The sequence below is a fragment of the Salvelinus fontinalis genome, chromosome 8 (genome assembly GCF_029448725.1).
Source record: "Salvelinus fontinalis isolate EN_2023a chromosome 8, ASM2944872v1, whole genome shotgun sequence".
NCBI classification, from domain to species: Eukaryota; Metazoa; Chordata; class Actinopteri; order Salmoniformes; family Salmonidae; genus Salvelinus; species Salvelinus fontinalis.
In genome coordinates, this window is record NC_074672.1 from 42421388 (window position 1) to 42442933 (window position 21546).

Here is a 21546-nt window from a genome sequence, read left to right on the forward strand (position 1 = left end):
TACAGTATAGAACTGACATAGAGCAGAACCATCTATACAGTATAGAACTGATAGCAGAACCATTTATACAGTATATAACTGACATAGAGCAGAACCATCTATACAGTATAGAACTGACATAGAGCAGAACCATCTATACAGTATAGAACTGATAGCAGAACCATTTATACAGAATAGAACTGATAGCAGAACCATCTACACAGTATAGAACTGACATAGAGCAGAACCATCTATACAGTATAGAACTGATAGCAGAACCATCTATACAGAATAGAACTGATAGCAGAACCATCTACACAGTATAGAACTGACATAGAGCAGAACCATCTATACAGTATAGAACTGATAGCAGAACCATTTATACAGTATATAACTGACATAGAGCAGAACCATCTATACAGTATAGAACTGACATAGAGCAGAACCATCTATACAGTATAGAACTGATAGCAGAACCATTTATACAGTATATAACTGATAGCAGAACCATCTATATTGTATAGAACTGATATCAGAACCATCTATACAGTATAGAACTGATATCAGAACCATCTACACAGAATAGAACTGATAGCAGAACCATCTACACAGAATAGAACTGATAGCAGAGCCATCTATACAGAATAGAGCTGACATAGAGCAGAACCATCTATACAGAATAGAACTGATAGCAGAGCCATCTATACAGAATAGAGCTGACATAGAGCAGAACCATCTATACAGATTAGAACTGATAGCAGAGCCATCTATACAGAATAGAGCTGACATAGAGCAGAACCATCTATACAGAATAGAACTGATAGCAGAACCATCTATATAGTATAGAACTGACATAGAGCAGAACCATCTACACAGTATAGAACTGATAGCAGAACCATCTATACAGATTAGAACTGATAGCAGAACCATCTACACAGATTAGAACTGATAGCAGAGCCATCTATACAGTATAGAACTGATACTAGAACCATCTATGCAGTATAGAACTGATAGCAGAACCATCTATGCAGTATAGAACTGATAGCAGAGCCATCTATACAGAATAGAACTGATAGCAGAGCCATCTATACAGTATAGAACTGATAGCAGAGCCATCTATACAGAATAGAACTGACATATAGCAGAAATATTCCTCCATTGTCCCTAATAAAAACATCACAAGTTACAAACAATAACAAAGTCATCACTGTCGGCATAGAGCACATGACAGTAAGCAACAGGGGGTGTATGCACCAGGGGGTGTATGCAGCAGGGGGTGTATGCAGCAGGGGGGGTACGCAGCAGGAGGGGTATGCAACAGGGGGGGTATGCAACAGGGGGTGTAAGCAGCAGGGGGTGGAAGCAGCAGGGGGTGTATGCAACAGGGGGTGTATGCAGCAGGGGGTGTATGCAACAGGGGGTGTAAGCAGCACGGGGTGTATGCAGCAGGGGGTGTATGCAGCAGGGGGTGTATGCAGCAGGGGGTGTATGCAGCAGGGGGTGTAAGCAGCAGGGGGTGTATGCAGCAGGGGGTGTATGCAGCAGGGGATGTATGCAACAGGGGGTGTATGCAGCAGGGGGTGTATGCAACAGGGGGTGTAAGCAACAGAGGGTGTATGCAACAGGGGGTGTATGCAACAGGGGGTGTATGCAGCAGGGGGTGTATGCAGCAGGGGGTGTATGCAACAGGGGTTGTAAGCAACAGGGGGTGTATGCAACAGGGGGTGTATGCAACAGGGGGTGTATGCAGCAGGGGGTGTATGCAGCAGGGGGTGTATGCAGCAGGGGGTGTACACCATGAGCAACAAGCTCTGATAAACGTCATGAATACGTACAACAGCATCTGTCAGAAGCAGTTTGAGCTAGATGTCCTCAGCAGGGCCTTGCACTACACTGTCATCAAAGCACGACATATGTCATGTCCTTGACTATATTTGTGGGAACTCTACAATCTACATCCATGGCTATATACAAAATGTTTTGGTGTTCCTTATGAGTACATTGCATTGTATTGTTCGTAAAACCCTTAATATTCAAGAGATACCTTGGCTAAAAATACATTTATTGTAGGCAAATGCAGCTGCAATATTGCCAATGTATATTTTTCATCAAAGCGAAGGAAATGGAAACATTTACAGACTTCTGAAAGCACATAGAGGTTTCTGACACACTCGGGCAGCAGGCACGTACACACACTCAGTTCTTATTTTAAAGTTGTATATTGAAATGTCCAATGTTGTGGGAGGCGCTCTGTCAAACTAAAAGCTGTTGAGGTGGAATATCAGTGCTCTCTGAGACAGCAGTCAGTGACTGTGACGCTGTGTGACGCTGTCATAACAGACCTTCCTTTGGCCTGTCTTTCTCAGTGCTTTTCTTGTCTCCATCAGAGGCTGCAGATGTGACACACCGTAGCCTCGCCTCTCCTCGCCTCGCCTCGCCTCTCCTCTCCTCTTCTCTTCTCTTCTCTTCTCCTATCCTCTCAGCATGAGGAGCACCATAAAGATGCTCTACCCTCTCAGATCCAGGACAGGTACCCTTACTCGTGAATGGATTCCTTTCCCTCTTACGTAGCCTACAATACCTCATTGAATTCCAAGAGCATTGGTTCATTGTATTCGGTTTCTCTCTCATCCTTGAAGTGGATGCTGACGTATGGACTCTTCAGAGTGCCACTTCCCTCCCTCCCTCCCTCCCTCCCTCCCTCCAGGAGAATGCACTTATTTCAACTCTTTCATCCCCACAAATCTTATCTATTTCCTGCATCCACGTTAATCAACCTTGGTTCTTTCAGTGTTTTTATTCGTTGTAATCGTGTGTTCAGAGTCTAAATCACAGTATCCATTATTTTATCTCTCACTCGTTTTGTCATTGTCCATGTGACACAATGTTATTGCACAGACTCTCAGTGGTCATGACAGGGTGCTGTGGACTACATTCAGGTCAGCTACAGAGCTTTCTCCTCTCCAGGCTTCAAAGACCAGAGTCCATATCGTGTCCCATTGAGTGCTCTGTCTTGTAACGCCATCTTGGATGTTGCTCATGCCATCCACTCTCATCCCCTTGCTGGCTCTGTTACAGAATTACTCTCAAGATCAGATGTTAAAGAATAATTTGTTATGGGTTCAAAGGTCATAGCCTAAGTACAGAAGGACAATGTAGTGTTAATATCATACAAGCCTCAAACAGTCTCATCTCAAATAAAACACGGATAAAGATGTGTTGAATCACAGTGGGATTCACAGTGACCTATTGTGCAGTGGTGTGGTACGTCTTAAATATTCCAACAGCAGTGTCTCAAAAGCTGTAAAGGGTCAGGAGTCGTCATTCTAGAACAACCTACAGGGTTCAACACCACAGCCGATCACCCATTAGCTGTAAAGGGCCAGGAGTCGTCATTCTAGAACAACCTACAGGGTTCAACACCACAGCCGATCACCCATTAGCTGTAAAGGGCCAGGAGTCGTCATTCTAGAACAACCTACAGGGTTCAACACCACAGCCGATCACCCATTAGCTGTAAAGGGCCAGGAGTCGTCATTCTAGAACAACCTACAGGGTTCAACACCACAGCCGATCACCCATTAGCTGTGAATGCCATCTGTTTTTCCCTCTTCATGAAATAGTAGATCTTCTCTCTGTATTTTAGTTAACATTCACAGTCCGAGCAGACAACAGCAAGGCCAAGTTATTTATTATGATCAATACTCTTTCCTGACGTTACATCCGCAGCAGATCATTTTTGACAATCGTTCTCTGTATCTTTTAAAAAATAGACCCAGTTACTGTGAGTCTGAGAGAAATGATAATACCCTGTGAAAGTTACTGCCCTTTCCACTTTACTTTAGTATCATGTGTCCTACCTTTTGAATGGGCTTCACGATTATGTCATAACATTTGTGAAAATGCATTTAAGATATATAGATAAAAATACATTAGTGTTTTTGGATAAATGTACTAGGTTTTTGCACTTGAAGACCATTGCGCAAAATTTGTACCCATTGAAGGTCATTCAAAAAGCCTACAAGGCTGAGGGGAAGTCACTTCCTGGTAAATTTCACAGAATACAATTTTTTGCCTCATATTTCAAAGATCCAGACATATGTTGATGAGTGCAGGTTGTTCTCATCGTCTTCATATCATTTTGTAAAGTACTGTATGTGAATAAAACCAAGTATGCATTGACAGTTCTATAAAAATCTGAATGTACATACATGTTTACAATATTTACAATGCTAAAGACTACTATATCCAACACTCCAAGGAATGGTTTACCCAAATTACAAAATAACATGTTGGTTTGATTACCCTGTAAGCAGCATATGGACAAGGCATTACATAAATTCATGCTTTTGCCCTGGCACTGTTTCTGCAGTCATCAGACCCATAGTAGCATTTTTTTGCGCATCATGTTCAAAAGTGCCCAAAATTGATTGTGTATCTCAACAAAGTCACACATATGATTTGAACATGATGCGCGACAAATGCTAATATCGTTCCCTTGAATTGAATGGGATTTGTGCCACAAATGCTAAAATGTTAGCATGTGAAAACTAAGCCAGAGCATGGATTGCTGTCATACCTTGTCCATAGACTGCTTACAGGAAACCAATGTAATTTGAGTTTATCTACACCCTTAATCTTTCTTTTTTTCACCCCATTCCTTCTTTCTTTCAGATGATTGCACCAATATATCAAATTGTGGATATTTTTTTTGTGTTTGTGGCACAACGTGTCAGTGATTCACAGTACCAGGCTCTCCATCAAACATACATGGAGTCCTACTGAGTAATAGATTCCATACACTGCAGTTCTGAAATGGAATGTTATCAGGGGTGTGGATTTTGGGGGTGGTCAGTAGACGGTGTTATCAGGGGTGTGGTTTTTGGGGGGTGGTCAGTAGACGGTCTCCTTGATGATGTTGGAGGAGAAGGTGTGGTTACTGGAGATGCTGGTGGAGTGTCTGATCAGAACACGTCTCTGTTTCTTGCGACGACACGGCACGCAGAAGCAGCGGAGCGTGTTGAAGAAGATCTCCCGGTAGTTGGCTGAGACCAGGTTGTAGAGGACTGGGTTGACAGCTGAGCTCACGTAGAAGAGGACGTTGGTCACCATGAAGAAGTAGTGGTAGTAATCATATCCTTCCCTGTCGGGGGGGGGGGGGGGGGGGTGGAGGTGGGAGGAGGAGGGGAGCACATGGAGGTGGGGGGAGGAGGGGAGCACAGGGAGGTGGGAGGAGGTGAGCACATGGAGGTGGGGGGGAGGAGGGAGAAGGGGAGCACAGGGAGGTGGGGGGAGGAGCGAGGAGGGGAGCACATGGAGTTGGGGGGGAGGAGGGAGGAGGGGAGCACTTGGAGGTGGGGGGGGAGGAGGGAGGAGGGGAGCACATGGAGGTGGGGGGGAGGAGGGAGGAGGGGAGCACATGGAGGTGGGGGGGAGGAGGGAGGAGGGGAGCACATGGAGGTGGGGGGGAGGAGGGAGGAGGGGAGCACAGGGAGGTGGGGGGGAGTAGGGAGGAGGTGAGCACATGGAGGTGGGGGGAGGAGGGAGGAGGGGAGCACAGGGAGGTGGGGGGGAGTGGGGAGGAGGTGAGCACATGGAGGTGGGGGGGAGGAGGGAGGAGGGGAGCACAGGGAGGTGGGGGGGAGGAGGGAGGAGGGGAGCACAGGGAGGTGGGGGGGAGCAGGGGAGCACAGGGAGGTGGGGGGGAGGAGGGGAGCACAGGGAGGTGGGGGGGAGCAGGGAGGAGGGGAGCACATGGAGGAGGGAGGAGGAGAGCACAGGGAGGTGGGGGAAGAGGGAGGAGGGGATAAAGAATCAATGTGTTTTATTGACAGATAAACCTGAACCCTAACCTGAACCCTAACCTGAACCCTAAACCTAACCTGAACCCTAACCTGAACCCTAACCTGGACCCTAACCCTAACCCTAACCCGAACCTGAACCCTAACCCTAACCTGAACTCTAACCCTAACATGAACCCTAACATGAACCCTAACCCTAACCCGAACCTGAACCCTAACCTGAACCCTAACCCTAAGCTGAGCCCTAACCTGAACCCTAACCCTAACCTGAACCCTAACCCTAACCTGAACCCTAACCCTAACCTGAACCCTAACCCTAGCCCACAGGGGTATTCAGTTGGTAAGAGACAGACATTCCGTAAATACTAGGAATAGATTGTCCACCATCTATGCGTTATCCAGACAGAAAAGAAAAATAGGCAATACAACATTTCAATTTAGAGCAATAATGTTGTGGGACTATAGTAGATGAAGAATCAATATTCTTTAGATTGAGTATTTATTGGGTCATTATGTTAGTATATTATGTATGTGTGTAATAGTGTGTTATATGTGAAAATGTGTTCGTATTATAAATTGTATTTTAATGTTTAAGGACTCTTGGAAGATTAGTCCAAATGGGGACTAAAAGAGATCCAAATAAAATACAATAAAAATCACACCTAAAGTTAAAACAGACACTTCCAGGAGCTGAGCAGGGTGGTTAAGCTAGTCTCGTCTCACTTATCATACTGGCATCTCTGAATGTAGGCCACAACTCTCTACAGAGATGTTATACTGTATGCTATGCTCGTATGCAGCAGTGAAATCGCTGCTCTCTAATCGCTGCTTTAGGTTCTCTCTCAGCAGGGTGAGTGTACACCACTTAAAATGGCAGTGCAGTCTAAAACTCGATTTTCCTGTTTTTTGAAAAATTGTATTTTCACACTATGATGTTGAAATAATACTCTGAAATTGTAAAAATTATGATAATGTCCTTTATTGCTGACAGCATAACATCACAATCCAATTATAAAGTTTTGTTTAAATTGTATCTCGGGTGTGCTTCCTTAGCTTTGGAATCATTTAATCAATGGTGTGCGTTTGGTTCAATTAAGGAAACCATATATTGTGAGTGTAGTCAGACAATCGAGAAAGAGAGAGCGACAGAGAGAGAGAGCGAGAGAGAGAGACAGTGAGAGAGTGACAGAGAGAGAGCGACAGAGAGAGAGAGAGAGAGCGACAGAGAGATAGAGAGAGAGCGAGAGAGCGACAGAGCGACAGAGAGAGCAACAGAGAGAGAGAGAGAGAGAGAGCGACAGAGAGAGAGAGAACTACAGAGAGAGAGAGAGAGAGAGAGAGAGAGAGAGAGAGAGAGAGAGAGAGAGAGAGAGAGAGAGAGAGAGAGAGAGAGAGAGAGAGAGAGAGACTTAGCTAAAACTCTCGCTCTGATTACTCTGACAAATTATGGTAATTTGATCAGGGAGATCTATGTATTCTGGGTGTCTGATCTCCCCTCTGACTGGACGGCTGAGCTCCCCTCTGACTGGACGGCTGAGCTCCCCACTGACTGGATGGCTGAGCTCCCCACTGACTGGACGGCTGAGCTCCCCACTGACTGGATGGCTGAGCTCCCCACTGACTGGATGGCTGAGCTCCCCACTGACTGGACAGCTGAGCTCCCCTCTGACTGGACGGCTGAGCTCCCCACTGACTGGACGGCTGAGCTCCCCTCTGACTGGACGGCTGAGCTCCCCACTGACTGGACGGCTGAGCTCCCCACTGACTGGACGGCTGAGCTCCCCTCTGACTGGACGGCTGAGCTCCCCTCTGACTGGACGGCTGATCTCCCCTCTGACTGGACGGCTGAGCTCCCCTCTGACTGGACGGCTGATCTCCCCACTGACTGGACGGCTGAGCTCCCCTCTGACTGGACGGCTGAGCTCCCCTCTGACTGGACGGCTGAGCTCCCCTCTGACTGGACGGCTGAGCTCCCCTCTGACTGGACGGCTGATCTCCCCTCTGACTGGACGGCTGAGCTCCCCTCTGACTGGACGGCTGATCTCCCCACTGACTGGACGGCTGAGCTCCCCTCTGACTGGACGGCTGAGCTCCCCTCTGACTGGACGGCTGAGCTCCCCTCTGACTGGACGGCTGATCTCCCCTCTGACTGGACGGCTGAGCTCCCCTCTGACTGGACGGCTGATCTCCCCTCTGACTGGATGGCTGGTCACCCTGCTCTGATGGATGACCCTCTGACCATGCCTCTTGTTGGTGGATGTACACCTATTGTCTGGTAAAGTACGTGATGTCTGGTGGTACATGGACCGTGTGTTACTCACTCTGTAAACTCTGCGTAGCAGTACATGAGGCGCCGGATGTAGTAGGGTAGATAGCAAACCACAAAGGCAACAACCACAGCCCCTAAAAGAGAGAGATAGAGAGATAGAGAGATAGAGAGATAGAGAGATAGAGACAGACAGACAGACAGACAGACAGACAGACAGACAGACAGACAGACAGACAGACAGAGATTAAGGTAAGGACATGTTGTAATATTCAGACTGTCTGAAATGGTACCCTATCCCCGTAGTGCATAATTTTGACCAGAGCCCTCTGGGTCCTCGTCTTGACCAGAGCCCTCTGGGTCCTCGTCTTGACCAGAGCCCTCTGGGTCCTCGTCTTGACCAGAGCCCTCTGGGTCCTCGTCTTGACCAGAGCCCTCTGGGTCCTCATCTTGACCAGAGCCCTCTGGGTCCTCATCTTGACCAGAGCCCTCTGGGCCCTCATCTTGGCCAGAGCCCTCTGGGCCCTCGTTGACTAGAGCCCTCTGGGCCCTCGTTGACTAGAGCCCTCTGGGCCCTCGTTGACTAGAGCCCTCTGGGCCCTCGTTGACTAGAGCCCTCTGGGCCCTCGTTGACTAGAGCCCTCTGGGCCCTCGTTGACTAGAGCCCTCTGGGCCCTCGTTGACTAGAGCCCTCTGGGTCCTCCTCTTGACCAGAGCCCTCTGGGTCCTCCTCTTGACCAGAGCCCTCTGGGTCCTCCTCTTGACCAGAGCCCTCTGGGTCCTCCTCTTGACCAGAGCCCTCTGGGTCCTCCTCTTGACCAGAGCCCTCTGGGTCCTCCTCTTGACCAGAGCCCTCTGGGTCCTCGTCTTGACCAGAGCCCTATGGGTCCTCGTCTTGACCAGAGCCCTATGGGTCCTCGTCTTGACCAGAGCCCTCTGGGTCCTCGTCTTGACCAGAGCCCTCTGGGTCCTTGTCTTGACCAGAGCCCTCAGGGTCCTCGTCTTGACCAGAGCCCTCTGGGTCCTCGTCAAAAGTAGTGCACTTGCAGTGATAGAATGTCATTTGGGATGCACCAAGATCAAAGCCTGCAATTAGTTAAATTAAAGTATAGGTAAATTGTAATAAAGTTATAGTTGTAAATATTTTTACTTCTTCTTGTATCCTAACACCAACGGTTATACCATATGTTCTAAAATGTTAATGTTTAGCTCGTCAGTCTGCTTTTGCAGTCTCAATCTGTGTGGAACACACACACACTCTGCGGTGACAGAAAAAAGCTCTGTGTGACTGGATTGCTCTTCGCTGGCAGTCAATCAGCTGTCAGAGTCAGAGGGAAACTCATTTGTCATGATAAATACCTACCAGGCTGGCGGTTTCACTCCAGCTCTCAGACCAAACCAATCGGTTTCCCTCAACCCGATCATCCACACACTGGCCACCCTGAGTGATGTGGTCCATGAAAGAAGTAATTTTTATTTTTAGATGTTCTCTAAAGTTTGGTATCTGAATTCTACTCATTGTGAAACAGAACAGAAAAGTTTGTCCCCTTTACGAAATGACCTTACATTTTCAAACCAAGTTTGGTGTTTTGGCTAGTCTCTGAAATTTGCTTCTGGGTGCCAACATTAGTTTTGGTAGGCACTGATCTAGGGTCTAAAAAGCTGAATAATGAAACCATTTTCATTCGATAATTGCGAAGGTTGAAATATTACCATAGATATGGGTATCCATTAGGCTATGTATCATTGGCCCCGCAAGCTGTGTCTTAGTGGTTCAATCTGAGCCCTGGTTTTAGTCATGGACCATAAAGGACCATTAGAGATGCTGCCTGGAGACGTATTATTGTCAAATCTTATTGTGTCTGTATTCCACAATTAACACGGCTGCTTTCCAATCCACTCTGACATATGTTTTATAATTGGTCCTTGATAATCTGATAGAAGGAACAATGACAAAACCTACATCTCGGGGGAAGGAATATAATTGTGATAGCTGTTAAATGATTATCAGCTAGAAGTGATATTTAATATTGGATCAAGGTCATCTTGAAACAGAACAGCATATTCTTATTTACTACCAGGGAACAGTGGGTTAACTACCTTGTTCAGAACAACAAATCTGTATCTTGTCAGGACAGGGATTTGAACCAGCAACCTTTGGGTTACTTGTCCAACGCTCTAACCACTAGGCTGCCATATCACCCAATAACAGGGGACTTGTCTCCATTGGTCATTAGAGGTCAGAACTCCTAGCTAGCAAGACGCATTTCCGTGGACATTCTACAATATAGTGGACAGGGAAGAGTGGTTTTAGTCTTTGAAAGATGCAGGTTTCATTGTCTTGCCTTTACAAATGGCCTGTGTCTTTGTCATATTGGCTCTATAGCACATGGAAGAGATGGAAGAGCGGGGAGAAAGGGGGCTCTCGCTGGGGTTTTGTGTCAGTCAGAGCGCTGTCTGTCTGTCTGTCTGAACAGTGATAGCATGTGGAGCTCCAACTAGCTCTCACAATCTCATGTCAGAACTAGACGTTCATCCATGTTTCTCACACATCAAATTTGGAAGTTGTTGCAAATGTCAAATTTCTAAGTGTTTAAGGTTAAGTTTAGGCATTAACTCTGAAATCTTAAGGTTAGTCATTAACTCTGAAATCTTAAGGTTAGTCATTAACTCCCGAATGGTTAAGGTTTTGGGAGAGGCTTTAAACAAAGATTTCAAAAACAAACTTTTTATTGCTGAGTTTGAACTTGCGACCTTTGGAATCTAGAGGCATCTGTCATCCCTGTCCACAACGCCCTGGCAACACCGATACCTACTTGAATGTAACAGCGCTCACCGTCGCCCCCTAGTGGCCAGTTTCTACGTCATCTTCAAACATCCTCAGACAAGGATGGACGTCGAATACTGACTTGTATCAAGTGTGACCTGGCTGGTTTATTCAATGTAATTTAATTGAAATGACATGGAAACAATGTTGATTCAACCGGTGTGTGCCCAGCGGATCTGATCAAAGCCTATTTAACCCCACCATCCAGCCCGTTAGCAGGAAGCAGCGTATAAAGATTTACACATCCAACACATTAACACAGAGCAAACATGAAAGAGTAAAACTGTTTGGTTAACTTCTCATTGTCTCATCTTGGAAAGACTCAGACTGGATATACTCTTACAGTGATTAAGCCCTCTGATTTATTCCAGTGTTGGTTAACTTCCAACTCTATCCATGCTGTAATATGTAGGAAAGTAACATTAATACATTTACAGCACGCTAAAAGTTTAGCTATGGACCTGAGTGTATGACTGACCTATAAGTCGGTCAGAGAAATAGCTCGGCCCACTTTGACCTTTGCCCTGTCCTTTGGTACAGAGGGGAAAGAGAAAAATGCAACAAAATGATGAAAACACACACTCTTACACACGCATTAACTCAAACTGTTGGTGTCTCTAGAAGTGGCTTTCAGAATCGCCACTACACACACATTAACTCACATTAAGTACACTGAGTTCCGCTCTATAAGCATGGGCCGTCCCCCTTCTCCTGTCATGCAGTGTGACTGCAACTAGAGCCAAGAGAGACAGGCCAGAGCTAGAGTATGCAATGTCTGCTACCAAGGTTAAGCATCAACAGTAATGGCCTTGTTGTACTACTACATTCGCCTATGTATTTATTTGGACAGTGAAGTTTAAACGTTTAAAACCAATTAAATGTAACTAAATGCAATCTAAAATGTAATCCCAAAAGTAACTAGTTATCCTGAGAGGGCCATAAGCCAATAGGTAGTAATGCTGCATACTCGGTTAAAGGTTAAAATCTCACCTTTCTGGTAAACTTTTCTTTAAATTGCTGAGGTGTAGTCACTTTTGAGGACACAAGCTCAAGTACACAGTACAAATATGTGACTTGTTTCAAGAAACTAGGCGCATGTTGCTCTTCACTACTTCACCGGAGAGGCATTTGAACATAAACTTTTGTATATTTATAAAATGCGTTTTTTGGCAGAAATGCCTTCGGGAACATGTGCACATGTGCCTTAATAACATATGTAAATACAAATACAATTGTTAAATTACAAGCCTAGTTGGTTTAGCCACAGAAAAAGACAGGAACCTTTCCGCTAGCCATGATTGGCTGAATAATGAATGGGCTGGACATGCCGAGAGATGAGTTTGAATTGGTTTGCCATGTAGCACGCTTCTGTCTATAACATGAGCTGGTCAGTATGTGTAGGTAATCATTCCTAATGTGGCTTTTTTGAAAAATATCACGTAGTATAACTACAAAAGTGTCGCTTTCCACTTTCTCGAGGACCGAGTTTTGAAATCAGTGGAATGCCCGATGGAATTAGAGTATGATAGTTAAGGAAATTCTGGCATTTGAATGCAAATATGCAGACGGAATTGAAAAGAGAACACACAGAAGGCTGTTGTATAAAACACCTGTCTCCGGATTACATCTTCAAACTAAGGGCAACCATGGCATCTGTGACATATAGGGAGAAACATCCATCCATGTATATGGGTAAGATAGTCTAGCTAGCTACATTTTCAGATATTATACGTTTCAAATTTTGTCAGAAATTTGTTTTCATTTCAAGTTAAAGCGTACTGTTAGCTAGCTAGCTAGCTAGCGTTAGCTGGCTGGCTGGCTCTCTAGCTAACATTAGGTGTATGATCTGTGTAGTAATATTATTTGTATCTCACAGCCATTGGCATTGCTAGTTATAGCCTAATGTTAGCTAACATTGAACCTGGTTGGTAGTATCAATCAAATTTATTAACAAAGCCCTTACATCAGCTGATGTCACAAAGTGCTGTACAAAGTGCTGTTTGTTATATGATTATTATATGGTCATTATTTGAACTGGTTAGCCAGCTATCTTTCTTTTTTCTTTCTTCCCCCCCCCCCTTTATTTAACCAGGTAGGCAAGTTGAGAACAAGTTCTCATTTACAATTGCGACCTGGCCAAGATAAAGCAAAGCAGTTCGACACATACAACAACACAGAGTTACACATGGATTAAAACAAACATACAGTCAATAATACAGTAGAAAAATAAGTCTATATACAATGTGAGCAAGTGAGGTGAGATAAGGGAGGTAAAGGCAAAAAAGGCCATGGTGGCGAAGTAAATACAATATAGCAAGTATAACACTGGAATGGTAGATTTGCAGTGGAAGAATGTGCAAAGTAGAAATAGAAATAATGGGGTGCAAAGGAACAAAATAAATAAATAAATAAAAAAATATAGTAGGGGAAGTGTAACGGCAGTCTAAGTCGTCCTCCTCCTCAGACGAGGAGAGGCGAGAAGGATCTGAGGACCAATGTGCAGCGTGGTAATTTTCCATGATTTAATTAACACAAAACAAGACACTATACAAAATGACAAAACAAACTAACCGTCACAGTCCTAGCTGGTGCAGACAAAACACAAAGACAGGAAACAACCACCCACAATCCCAAACACAAAACAAGCCACCTATATATGATTCTCAATCAGGGACAACGATTGACAGCTGCCTCTGATTGAGAACCATATTAGGCTGGACACAGAAACAGACGAACTAGACACACAACATAGAATTCCCACCCAGCTCACGTCCTGACCAACACTAAACAAGCAAAACACATAAGAACTCTGGTCAGGACGTTACAGGAAGAGGTAGTTGTTTGGGCTAAATTATAGATGGGCTATGTACAGGTGCAGTAATCTGTGAGCTGCTCTGATAGCTGGTGCTTAAAGCTAGTGAGGGAGATAAGTGTTTCCAGTTTTAGAGATTTTTGTAGTTCGTTCCAGTCATTGGCAGCAGAGAACTGGAAGGAGAGGCGGCCAAAGGAGGAATTGGTTTTGGGGGTGACCAGAGAGATATACCTGCTGGAGCGCGTGCTACAGGTGGGTGCTGCTATGGTGACCAGCGAGCTGAGATAAGGGGGTACTTTACCTAGCAGGGTCTTGTAGATGACCTGGAGCCAGTGGGTTTGGCGACGAGTATGAAGCGAGGGCCAGCCAACGAGAGTGTACAGGTCGCAGTAGTGGGTAGTATATGGGGCTTTGGTGACAAAACGGATGGCACTGTGATAGACTGCATCCAATTTATTGAGTAGGGTTTTGGAGGCTATTTTGTAAATGACATTGCCGAAGTCGAGGATCGGTAGGATGGTCAGTTTTACGAGGGTATGTTTGGCAGCATGAGTGAAGGATGCTTTGTTGCGAAATAGGGAGCCAATTCTAGATTTAGCTTTGGATTGGAGATGTTTGATGTGAGTCTGGAAGGAGAGTTTACAGTCTAACCAGACACCTAGGTATTTGTAGTTGTCCACAAGTCAGAACCGTCCAGAGTAGTGATGCTGGACGGGCGGGCAGGTGCGGGCAGTGATCGGTTGAAGAGCATGCATTTAGTTTTACTTGTATTTAAGAGCAGTTGGAGGCCACGGAAGGAGAGTTGTATGGCATTGAAGCTCGTCTGGCAGGTTGTTAACACAGTGTCCAAAGAAGGGCCAGAAGTATACAGAATGGTGTCGTCTGCGTAGAGGTGGATTAGAGACTCACCAGCAGCAAGAGCGACATCATTGATGTATACAGAGAAGAGAGTCGGCCCAAGAATTGAACCCTGTGGCACCCCCATAGAGACTGCCAGAGGCCCGGACAACAGGCCCTCCGATTTGACACACTGAACTCTATCAGAGAAGTAGTTGTTGAACCAGGCGAGGCAATAATTTGAGAAACCTAGGCTATCGAGTCTTAACATTAGCTAGCTAGCTAACAAGCTAGAAATGAACTATGACATTGCTTGGAAAATGATTTTAGTTGCCTGGTTTGCTAGATTGACATTTAATAAATTCATTTTTAAATGGATACGTCCTCAGAGCATGCACATAAAATAGCCACGTCCTCAGAGCATGCACAGACCAGCTGGCTGGTGTGTTTAAGGACATATTCAATCTCTCCCTATCCCAGTCTGCTGTCCCCACATGTTTCAAGTGGCCACCATTGTTCCTGTCCCCAAGAAAGCAAAGGTAACTGAACTAAATTACTGTCGCCCAGTGGCACTCACTTCTGTCATCATGAAGTGCTTTGAGAGACTAGTTAAGGATTATATCACCGCTATTTTACCTGACACCTTAGACCCACTTCATTTTTCTAACCGCCCCAATAGATCCACAGACGATGCAATCGCCATCTATATGCACACTGCCCAATCCCATCTGGACAAGAGGAATACCTATGTAAGAATACTGTTAATTGACTTTAGCTCAGCCTTCAACACCATAGTACCCTCCAAGCTCATCATCAATCTTGGGGCCCTGGGTCTGAACCCCGCCCTGTGCAACTGGGTCCTGGACTTCCTGATGGGCTGTCCCCAGGTGGTGAAGGTAACAAACAACACCTCCACTTCACTCCTCCTCAACACAGGGGCCCCGCAAGGGTGCGTAGTCAGCCCCCTCCTGTCCTCCCTGTTCGCCCATGACTGCACGGCCACACACACCTCCAACACAATCATCAAGCTTTTGTTTGTAAACAGAAAGCAGGAAGATAGAGTCACGGTCTGATTTGCCGAGGGGAGGGTGAGGGAGAGCCTTGTATACGTTTCTGTAGAATAAAAGGTGTCTAGAGTTTTAGGGCCCCTAGAGTCACATGAAATGTGTTGGTAGAAGTGAGATAGAATGGTTTTAAGCTCGAGATTTTCTTCACATTGGAAGCAGCGAACCAGCTGTTGTTCATGAAGAGGCACACCTCTCCCCCTTTGGATTTTCCCGAGGCTGCCGTTAGCCAATTGAGCCACAGCATGGAGAAGCCACTGAGTTCTATGATCAAGTTTCTGCAAAGCATATAATATTGCAGTTTTTCAAGTCTTTCTTGTAGGTGACTCTCGAACGAAGGTCATTCACTGGACATTTGCCAATAAAACTGAGGGGAGTGCCCAACGATTTTCTCTGCATCACAGTTTCACAAGGATGCCAGCCCATCTAGCATGTCTACGCCTGCGGCGTTTTGGTAGCTCATAAAACATAGGAATAGCATCTGGAGTGAACGAAGAAACAGTTGGAGTCGAAGTCGAATTTGAAGTCAAAATCGATGTCCAAAAGTGCTTAGCGGTCATATATGTGAAAATAGTATAAACACTAAAAAAGTAACTAAATATTTGGCTTGGAACTTGTAAGACGTTGGTTCTCCATCGGTGCCATCTTATATCTTATATAAAACAGATATGTATGAAAATACCCTCAAATAAAATGTGACATTCTATATTGTCGCCTCATTTAAAACATTTGTTCTGAAATCCAAAATGCTGGAGTCTAGAGACAAATTAAAAGTTTTAGCTTCACTGTCCAAATAAATACATAGGGGGGTGTATATAGCCGTTAATCTAGAAATGTTATCTTTTTTATTAATTTATCAGCGGGCAGTGAATTCACTAAAAGGATTGTTGCCCACTACTGTTTCAAGTGCATGTAATCACTGAGTGGCTCCACTCCAGGAGGACGAGGCATTGTGGTAATAATGCATGCAGCCTGACGCATGTCACAAAGAAACAGCTCCATACCGTTGTTATGGTAATCAGGAGTTGAAGGAGGTTAACTTGTCCTTTGAAGCTTTGGTCATGTGTGTAGCCAACTAGCCACGCACAGCAGATGGAGAAAGCTGTGAGATAATATTATCCTCTTTTTTGGTGCATCGATGAAAATGATTTATTCAGCCTTAATAAGGTGTATAAAAAGCTGGCAGTGGGTTTTCTCTCTTAGATAGTGTGTCCTATAATGGAGTGCTAATGGAATGGGTTTGGAGATAGGGAGAGTGAGGCTGGCTCAGGCTGAATGGGTGCCATCTCACAGTAGTTGAGACCCCAACTTCTAATGTCTAATGGCACACAGTCAAGAGAGTGGACTTCTCTTCTTCATTTTTTAGTTCATACAAGCATACAAACAGACGTGTGTATGCATTTTTACCACTTGAAGGAATAGTTCAGTGTTGTGTGTGCATGTGCGTGCATGTGCACCATTGTATAGTGGTTCGTCCTTTAAAAGTTGCAGTGTACTGCAGCACAGCTTGTATGGTACCGCAGAATTCTATGGCACGTTATTTAAGTGTGAACCACTGGTACCAATAATGCTAGTTAGTGCTAGTTGACCACCAGAGGGCATCTTTGAGAAGCATTTAATAGCCTTCAATAGCGTCTGTACTAAAGAATACAGGCACACCGGAGACCGGGGTTCAATTCCCCGACGGGGAGGAAGGAGTAGGCTGTCCTAAATAAGAATTTTTCCTTAACCTAATCCATGTGTGTTATTTCATAGTTGTGACGTCTTCACTATTATTCTACAATGTATAAAATAGTAAAAATAAAGAAAAACCTTGGAATGAGTAGGTGTGTCCAAACATTTCACTGGTAGTTGCTTAATATTATGGTGTTTCTTTTCCAAGAAAAATGAAAAACCCTCTGGGTTTCTCTTAGGATGGAACGGAAAATATGGCGCTGTACAACGTGACGGTTGGGAGTACAGCACTGGGCTATTTAGCTAAAGAACCCCCATGTTGTGCGGGCCCGCCGGAGACTGGGGTTCAATTCCCCGACAGGGAGGAAGGAGTAGGCTGTCCTATGAATTTATTCTTAACTGACTTGTCTAGTTAAATAAAGGTTACACTAAGGGCATAACATTTGTACACCCTACTTTTCTAATTCTAGTCTAACCAATACCCAAATGGACATTCAGTGAAAATAAAAAATCTTATTGATTTATCAAGACCAGTCCCCGTGCTTGTCTCAGAGCAGCGCGGAATGGTGCTGAAATAGTTGTAGGCTATTGCTTCAAATCCTATTCCTTCTAACTTCAATATGCTCTTTAAATAAATAAGACTTACACCACTTTTAACAGCACGTTACTCAACACTAGTGAGACTCATGTCGCCTACGGTAGGCCTACAGTATATCGTAAAATATGACGTGACTCTCCGCCAATAATTACATATAGAGGATTGGAGGATATTTCTGTAATTCAGTGATATTTATTCCCATAGTAATTCGTTATGGATCCATAACTAAATAAACATCGTCATTTTGAAAGAGTATTTTTATCATTATTTTTTTTAAAGAAAACATAAAGATGCCATTATTAGTTACATTGTTTTAGTTTGAACGTGCAGACTGGCACTAAGAACAATACAGTGGGAACGTTTCCCTAGTCAGCGGCATTATTAATGTAATGCCCCTTAGTGTTGCCAGTGTGGTGGGGGTCCACTCCCCCTTCCCCCTCCTCATGGGCTAGGGCGGTCTTCTGTGCCCCCTGCCCTCGTGCCTTGAACCTAGCACGCTTTCAGTGGATACAGCTGGAGTACTGAAAGGTAATCCCATTGTACGCCACTCAGGAGCCATGACCAATATGACCAATATATATTGTCCTGCTAATAACAGGGTTAATAATATATCTGTGAGAATATCCAACAGGCTTTTCTATAATTATAAATTAATAATAATAATAATTGCTTTGTTTAAAAAATAACAATATTTGGAGATGATTTTGTTCTCAAATAACGTAAAATGAGCGTGAAAAAGGCCATTCCTGAACATGGGTTGAGACATTGTCAGTAATTTGTAAATAAAGCCAGTTTGTTATTTAGAATTATTTATTTCTGTTTTTAGAGGGAGAGAAACCAAAAACCTACAGTCATCTCACGGTCAAGGCCGGCACAGGTATTGAACCTGCATCTGTAGCAACACAGCTTGCATTGCTATGCAGTGTCTTAGACTATTGTGCCACTCAGGTGCTGTACAACGTGACCGGTCGGGAGTAGGCTACAGTACTATAGTAAGAGCAAAATAATCCTAACAAATAAAAAATAAAAAACAGTTTTAGTAAGTAATACTGAAGTCATGCACAATTTCTATTTAGGTTTATGTCGCCCATTCATTGTCAGTTAGAGACACAGTAGGACCACAAAAGCATAAGCAGTGCTCTAACGCCCCCTTGTGGTGGTCTGGAGCAATGAAGTGGTGACGCAGGGTACTGTACTAAACCACAAATTACCTCTAAGTACCGCAGCATAATCGCAAAACTGTGAGTGGAGCAACACCTGTATACTCACGTAGAACCATGACTCCATGACGCAGCGACTGTGTGCGGTTTGGCTCCACAGCAACACTCAGCATGGTAGGGTTACCCTCGACGATGCAGACGCGGTTGTCCTGCTGCTTCTCTCTGAACATACGCAGCAGCTGACTGGCGATGACCCCGTTCAGAACAGATATGGCTACCATGGGAACCACAAAGGACAGGAACACATTCACCTGTCCAGAGAAACGGAGGGGCATGGAGAGATAAAGTTAGTAAGACTGTATTTTCTGCCACTGAGTTAGTGGTTCTTCCTTTAAAAGTTTTGAGCTTATGCCGCAACCGTTTGTGGTAGATGGTGGCAGATTGTGGTAAATTGCGTCATTCTGGCAACAATGGCTGACACTTATATAACGTGCCATAGTATTCTGCGGCACCCCGCAAGCTGTGCAACAGTACGCCGCAAGTTTTAAAGGAAGAACCACTGTAGTTTTGGCCTCAAACAGTACTGGCGATGCAATCATAACAATTAACGATGAATTGTTTCTTGTCTGGGACAAAAATTATGCAACAGAGATATTGATTTCTTTGAAGTCTGTTCAAAAGTTGGTTTGCCATTCTGATTGGAACACAGTTGCTTGCATATTGACAGTTAATAAGTACATATTGACACAGTCTAGACTAACCAGAGGAGTTTCACAATCTCACTATACACTGTACAGTGCCACCTGTACAGATACTCTGTATAGTACCACCTGTACAGATACTCTGTATAATACCACCTGTACAGATACTCTGTATAGTACCACCTGTACAGATACTCTGCATAGTACCACCTGTAAAGATACTCTGTACAGTACCACCTCTAAAGTTTGGAAAGACAGGAATATTTTATGGAGAGAGAGAGAGAGAGAGAGAGAGAGAGAGAGAGAGAGAGAGAGAGAGAGAGAGAGAGAGAGAGAGAGAGAGAGAGAGAGAGAGAGAGGATAGAGAGAAGAGCGAGAGAGAGAGAGAGAGAGAGGAGAGAGGAGAGAGCGGAGAGAGAGAGAGAGGAGAGAGAGAGAGAGGAGAGAGAGAGAGAGAGAGAGAGAGAGAGAGAGAGAGAGAGAGAGAGAGAGAGAGTAGAGAGAGAGAGAGAGAGAGAGGAGAGAGAGAGAGAGAGAGAGAGAGAGAGAGAGAGAACAATGTAGGAGAATGGCCCTGTACCTGTATGGTTGTAATTAGTGATATACTGTATGTTGTCTGAAATCAGGATGCTACACCAGCCAGACCAGAAGTGTAAATCTCTCTCCCCTTTCTAATTAGCTGCAGTCATCTCAAATCAGCAGTGGAACATGTACAATCTGTAATTATAACTCCAGATTGAGCACCATACAGTGTAATTAGAGTGTCTATAAACCACATCAGGTGTTTAATGGATACATACTTTTGTCAATTGGCTCAGTCAGTTGATTGCCAGCATACCTGACTATAAGTAGTCTCTATCTCCTGTTTCTGTAGCGTGAGGCAGCTTGATGTACAAGTACACCCCCCGTGAGCAGGATACTAGTCTATCGCAGAGCCTGGCTATGCATAGTGCTATCTGACATGTCGAATGGTCAGAAATGTTCCTGTTTATACCGACTCATAAATGGGAGCTAAGTACAGGGTCCATCGGACGTCACACATTATATTATTTATAGAAATAATGTCGATAAGTGCTTTGAGCACAAAGCATGCTATAAATGACGGTTATAGAATTTCTTTCTTTATGACGCAAGCCATTCATAGCCATTTATTTGCCTGTCTGACAGTGTGAAGCACTTACACAGTTCACACACAATCTATTTACAGGTGAACTTTATGTTCGAGCAGAGACTGGCCCTTCTGTCTCTATTAGCATCTCATGAGCCTCTCATTCGTCTGTGCCTCACTGCAGCAAAACACAGACAGAAAATCAAAGCAAAATATTCTAATTATTTCTTCCCCAACACTAGCTCCTGTGGTATTTCCAAACATATTGAAATTCAAGAGATTACATTAATTTCCCATCACATATCTTTTTTTGGGGGTGGGGGGGCTACAAAGCAAGAGGATGCGGCTGCCCTGTGACGCCAGACGGGGGAAGTGTTCCCGATGGTCGCCTGAATATCAAACTCAGCTCAGAGGTGCCTGGTCTTTACCATCATCATGGTTATCATTCGCCTGGCAAGGACCTTCAGGCTACAGCAGACCAACAAAAACCAATCCTACGGGGAGGCAGTGAAGGAACTCAATACATGCAAGGGAAAGATACTAGCGCTTGTTTAAACTAAATGAGCCTTGGATAGAAGTCCAGTCGCCAACCACCACTCCCTACCCTTATCCTCATAAGAGACATCCTTCAGAATTACAGTATATGTCAAGAGATTTTTAAAACACGATGCAGCAGCAATACATTTGAGTTCCTGCATGAATCCAGCTAACCTTAATCT

The 21546-nt window shown here is 44.6% G+C and overlaps 1 protein-coding gene across 1 annotated transcript in view; it reads right to left on the reverse strand.

Moving 5' to 3' along the window:
* Positions 1 to 2688: 2688 nt before the first annotated feature.
* Positions 2689 to 21546, reverse strand: part of LOC129861275 (neurotensin receptor type 1-like) — a 43260-nt gene continuing 24402 nt past the window's right edge. The window contains exons 2-4 of the mRNA XM_055932554.1: positions 19128 to 19329; positions 8102 to 8183; positions 2689 to 5122 (exon numbers count right to left, since the gene is read on the reverse strand). Of these exons, the coding sequence (XP_055788529.1) occupies positions 4873 to 5122; positions 8102 to 8183; positions 19128 to 19329 (534 nt within the window). The 3' untranslated portion in view covers positions 2689 to 4872. The remainder of the gene's footprint in view (positions 5123 to 8101; positions 8184 to 19127; positions 19330 to 21546) is intronic.